The sequence below is a fragment of the Adelges cooleyi genome, unplaced genomic scaffold (assembly GCF_023614345.1).
Source record: "Adelges cooleyi isolate 19-005CV unplaced genomic scaffold, UGA_ACOO_1.1 ACOO_flye_CR_arks_rails_tigmint_CR_PRNA_384, whole genome shotgun sequence".
Taxonomy (NCBI): Eukaryota; Metazoa; Arthropoda; class Insecta; order Hemiptera; family Adelgidae; genus Adelges; species Adelges cooleyi.
In genome coordinates, this window is record NW_026096061.1 from 650618 (window position 1) to 656617 (window position 6000).

The 6000-nt window shown below is 26.4% G+C and overlaps 1 protein-coding gene across 2 annotated transcripts in view; it reads right to left on the reverse strand.

Moving 5' to 3' along the window:
* LOC126841504 (uncharacterized) overlaps positions 1 to 5698 on the reverse strand; it is a 28331-nt gene extending 22633 nt beyond the window's left edge. The window contains exons 1-10 of one of the 2 annotated variants that reach the window (XM_050578048.1): positions 5576 to 5698; positions 2009 to 2075; positions 1899 to 1931; positions 1746 to 1808; positions 1358 to 1423; positions 998 to 1027; positions 747 to 776; positions 629 to 658; positions 376 to 405; positions 166 to 219 (exon numbers count right to left, since the gene is read on the reverse strand). In XM_050578048.1, the coding sequence (XP_050434005.1) occupies positions 166 to 219; positions 376 to 405; positions 629 to 658; positions 747 to 776; positions 998 to 1027; positions 1358 to 1423; positions 1746 to 1808; positions 1899 to 1931; positions 2009 to 2069 (397 nt within the window). In that variant the 5' untranslated portion in view covers positions 2070 to 2075; positions 5576 to 5698. The remainder of the gene's footprint in view (positions 1 to 165; positions 220 to 375; positions 406 to 628; positions 659 to 746; positions 777 to 997; positions 1028 to 1357; positions 1424 to 1745; positions 1809 to 1898; positions 1932 to 2008; positions 2076 to 5575) is intronic. The other variant, XM_050578046.1, reaches the window with a different exon arrangement.
* Between the last annotated feature and the right edge of the window lie 302 nt (positions 5699 to 6000).

The window sequence follows — 6000 nt, forward strand, 5'->3', positions numbered from 1 at the left end:
ATATCATATACCTATGTTTAAATGAACAGTTTAAATTTTATTTCGAATGATTGTATAAAAGCTTAACAATAAAACATGTATAGCTTGGGGACTTGATGTTATTAATCTAGTTTTTCTTTAAAACTACAAAAATATTTTACCCTTTTTTTTTAAATTTATATTTACCTATTAGTTCTAGACCTATGAACCGTATCATGAGATCGAGAAATACATTGGCTTCTAAAATTTAAAATAAAATATATTATTATAATATACTTACATCATTTTTATGATTGAAACCCTGTGCCGTATTGATATATTTTATCAATAGGTACATATGATTAGTCTCAAAGTATGGGTAAATAATAAATATGAAATACTAAAAGGGGTTTTTACTTTTCGTTAGGTCTCGAACTCTAACTAAATCTGAAATTAAAACAAAAATCTTGTTTACATAAAGAATAACAAACATCTATTGCATAACAAAGAGAAATAATTGGCTTCTAAAAGTTAAAACAAAATACATTTTAATGTACCTATATTTTTTTTTTTTTAATGAAACCGATATGTCATATTGGTGTTTGTTAATAGGTACATAAGACTATTCTCAAAATATTTAGAAATAATAAATATAAAAAGCGATTTTTACTTCCTGATTGGTCTGAAATTTGATCCATAGCTGAAATTATAAAAAAAATCTTGATTGCATAAAGATTATCTAACAACAGTGTGGAAACGCTTCCATAAAGTGTAATGCATATTATTACCTATTGCATCGGATATAATATCCATGTGGTCTGAAATAATTAAGAACACATAAATTAATGTTATTGCATTTAATGTTCTATTGTATTACAGAAAGGAAGACGAAATTCAAGGTAGAAAAAACATGTGTACTAATAACTCTGAAGAAGATTTCTCCACTGTATATTCAGTACGATGAGAGTCTCTTTGGAGAACTCAATAGGTATGAAATATTAAAAAAAAAAATTTTATAAAATTTAACAAAATCTATTACCCGGTATAGCGATCAAAAAACAAAGTTTCTCTGAAATTCACATTACATATATTAATGATATTAGATTTGATTATCTGTAATAAATTATTACGTTATATAATTATAAATTAGAAGACAAAGGTCAAAGTAGAAAAAAATTATATTAAATAGACTATGGAACCCTTATGAAATATCATGGCTGAGTTGATACAGTTTATTTTCATAAACTACTATTTAGATTTCGATGAAAAATGTAATAATTATAACACTGTTTATTTGTATACAGATAAACGTGAGATTCAGTTTTTGTATTATTTTCAAATAATTGTTTTCTACTCTTGCCTTGATGTTTTGTATTATTATTATAAAATATATGATTACGGAAATTGTTGAAAAAAAATTCATCGACACTATCAACCATTGACTCAATAATATGCTCCAAACCATCTAGAATAAACAAATGAAGATTTAGGCTATACTAAAATAATAAAATAAAATAAAATTAGGTTCAATACAAATGTTTAGAATAATATTAAACCCGACTTTGAGTAGTAGTCATTTAAGTTCACTCTTCTCCCTCGATTATAGAATTATAAATCGCTAATGCATAATATACTATATTGCTCTGTACACTGTTCTACATATCTGGTGCACCTTTCTTAGCTATTAATAACAACTAAAATGTTTATTTAATAATAACTTGACAATTAGGTACATTCAACAATAATTCTATGTATATTAGTATATTATTTTAACTATAATATCTTACTTATTATAGATGTACCACTTGTTGTTAAATAATTCTTTGAATAAATCTTCTTGATGAGTTCAGCTGAGATATGTAATTTAAAAAATTTGTATAAAAACAGTGTATTTTAAAAACTTAAAAATCATTTGTTTATAATATAAAATTATTACTGACTTGAAGTCAAAAGATCATCCATATAAACCGACTCTGTGAAAAAATGAAACATTATATATTTTAAAATTTTAACTACCTTAAGTTGATAACTGTGAAAATAAAATAATTACCATCATCTGCCAAAACACCCGCAACGAATAGAAAAGTTATCAATAAAGTGAAGAGTTTCATTATTTTCTGCGAATAATAATAAATTAAAAACCATTTTATATTAATCATAGTTGCCTTTTGGGTAGAGACGAAAAGGTAAGGTTAGGTATGATTTTGCAAGGCAGTTTCAATATGATAAATATGTATGTAAACATTTTTTTATCACATCCACATTATTGACCGTTAAACTGATTTTTGTGTTAACAAAGGTAGAAATCTACCTCGAAAGGTACTTTATTTCGCCAGAATTACAGTTATTTCACCATATTGAGGATAGACAAAGTAAGAACAGGTCTGTTAACAATAACTTCAGTTGCATCGTATGAAAAAGTTAAATTATACTATTCAAAATGATAATTAGAAAATTTAGTAATTAACTAAATGTTGTTATTTAAATTCGATTTTATGAAGTGACATACACCTAATTTTCAGGCGTCTAATCTAATATACGTGTAACAATTTGTTTCTAGCGTTTTGTTTTAAAATCGTAAAAAATTAAAACATGCAAAACAATTTTTCTTAATTTTGACATAATTTGTATACTGAATAATGAAAGTTTTTTTTTGAAAATTGACTTTTTCTTCACAGTAGACTGGTTTATTTTAACGATGAACAAAACAATAAAATACATGGATGATAAAAGTATTTTTATGACATATTTTTTTTTTTAGACCTTTTTTCGAATGAGATACGAGTTCTATTTAAAATAATTTTAAAATTGAAAAAATATAAATTGTATGAAAAAGGTACACTACACTATTCAAAACGAAAATTAGAAAAATTAGTATTTAACTAATTATTGTATTAAAAATTCGATTTTATGAAGTAGTGTCACTTCATTTGAAAGTGGTTTTATTCAATTTTATCACTTTTATTTATAATAATTTCTGTAGACCTGTGACCTCTCCGTTTCCTCATTGCTTTGATTACGTTATGCCTATACTCTACTGTACTAGTCCTCTCGGATAAAATTACTTTAAAATTAATGCTTTGATGCTCATTTGTAAATACAGAACCTTCATTAAAACTTTCTAACTTTGCTGGTTTATACTGTGCTTGGTTTGGACTGTACTGGCTTGAAAAGACTAACTACCGATTTGCATCGAAGCGTTTTTTTGAAATTGATTTTATCACTTTCAGATTTAAAAATTCCTATAAAACTGTGACCTCCCCGTCTCCGCTATGCCCCGACCCAACTATGCTCCGTCCCCACTATGCCCCGACCCCAATGTACTGGTTTTTTTTTTTTGCAAAAACGTAGTGGACCAAATAAAACATATACAATGTCTTGTTAATTTTTGTTGGAATGGTCGACGATTCATGTTCCAATCGTTTGTATTCCATAGTTTAAATTATAATCGCTTATTCTCAATAAAATTAATATTTATGTATTATATACTTCCATTAGAGCAATCTCACACAAACTATTTATGCTTCATAGATTATATTATTTCAAAGCTATATCATACTTCTATTTTACTAGATTGACAATGTAAAAAATAAAATGCAACTAAAAAAACCTTTCCATAGATCCTTAAAACGTAAAGGGTGGGATAGTGAAACGGGTATTCCCATTTAAATACATCAGAAAATCGCCGTTTTACTGCCCCACCCTGCATATTAATTTCTTGTTATTTTCTAAAGAAAAATTGATTTTCTTACATTTAAATTAAAATAAATCGTATACTGGTTCTGTGATGGAGAAAACAATAAATTTTACCTGCATATATTATTTATTAGTTAAATATTACTAACGTGTGTAGCCACTAGCGGTTGGCTGTTATTTAACAATAACCTTTTATGGAGATTTTAAAAATTGTGTTTTTTTAATAATAGTATAGGAGCAGTATCATGATGTTAAATGTTCACGAGATTTAATCTAGTCATAAAATAAAGTACTAAAATTATGACTTTTAAATACTTTTAAAATATATCTTAACTTGAACATAGTAATAAAATAATGAAATATTTTATACAAAATTATAAACTAAAAAATTAAAACTAGCACGAAGTAGATTACATATCTTATATAAGATAATTTAAACAATCAAGCGTGAATCTCTTTAAATGAATAACAGTATAACAATATGCAAAACATTAGTTTTCCTTTAAAAAAATTGTGTAATAAAAAATACATTTTGGGGCGGTATACTGCATAAAAACCAACACTTAATCTGAATCCAAAAAACAATAGTGCTCTTCATAATTTGCAGGTAGTTGGACCTTATATACTCATAGTTGACCTTCGGTCGGTAATATAATGCGGGCGATAAAATAACGAGATAACGACAGTGGTTTTGTCGTGTCAGAATCATTAAGTGTCTTACCTCATTTATCTACTATAATCAGTTACATGATTAGTCGTCTGTGATATCATGTAATAAATACAATATTATGATAGCGACCATTGAATCCTAACCTAACATAATACGGCTAGACGTTACCAACAAAAAGTTTTTAGCGTCTGTTCGTTTCTTACATCTCGTACACCGTGTTTTTAGTTAAAAAAAACTGAATTTGTGTAAACTTAAAGTCAAAAGTGGTACTTGAGCACAAAACTTAATAGTATCATTCTGCGTAGATATACATAAAATTGTTTTAATGATTTCATACATTTTTTTTTAAGATTTTAGGTATTGTTGTTAAAATATTCGCAATCTGCGAAAATACAGTTTTCCGGTAATTAAAAAAAAACTGTAGTGCCGAATTTTTTTTCCGTTTAATATGTTATGGATACAGTTCTGTTAGTTTGTGTTTCTGATCATATATTTTTCGGCGAAAATATTTTTTGATAAAAAAAAACGGTTCTGCCGATTTATTTTCGGTTTTTTTACGTGCCCCCCAAATTTCTATAATTCGGGTTTGATTTTGTATTTTTGTTAATTGTTATTTTATAATTATTTTAATTTTATTTTGATGTAAAATAAACTAGTCTACAGTGTAGAAAATATCATTTTTCAAAAAGAAAATTAATATTTACCTTAAAAATTAAACTAGTTTTTGCAAGTTTTTAATTTTGAAATTTCTATTTTGGCGATTAGAGAAAAATATTGAAAATAAAAAACTGTAAACGTGTATTATGCTAAATTTAGTTCCCTGCAAAGTTATATTTTTTTAAACTTTGTACTGTTTAAACTTTTTAAGTTATAATGGAAAATCTTAATCATTTTGCTAAATATTGTATTTTTGACTTGGGGTAGAAAAAATATATATTTTTTTTATCTTGGTTGTATACGCAAGTCTACTTTAGTGAGATGTTATGTAAACGATTTTAAAAACTGCACTTTTTCACTACACATCCTTTAGTACTCTTCAATCCAAATATCATAAAAAACCAAAATCTTTTATAGAATTCTCTCCAAAATGTAGATTGTGTTAAACGATGATTAAGAATCCATAAAAAAAGCAACTAGCCATAAAAAGTCCTTATTACTGTTTTTTCACTTTATAACATTTGACTCATTAGGCTCATGTCATTTTAGTTTTAGCCGTAGTTACAAATTTTAGAGTATAATAGAAATACTTACTTAAATTGTGCAGTTGGTAAGAGGTTCTAGCACAACAATCGACTTTATCAGCCTTTAAAACTAAATGTTCTACCTGCGAATTATCGATGGGCTTATTCTTCAACCAGAAAATCAGAATCCTAATAGGTTTTTGCAGTGTAACTGTGTTCGTTTATTTACACAAATGGATAATTTGCTTAGATTCGGTGCGGAGCTGAGAAGTTATTGTATTTACAATACCTCAATATTATGTGTTTTTTTTTATTTTTGTCTGTACTCACAATATTATAACAGAAATCGTATCCGAAATGTTCTTTATTAGACCAAAATTTAAAAAAAAACACCGCTTCCTCTTCAAAAATCGAGAAACACACCAAAAACAATAACATATTTTTCAACAGAAATCTACAATACTTTATACCATATTAAAAATAGTCTTTATACTT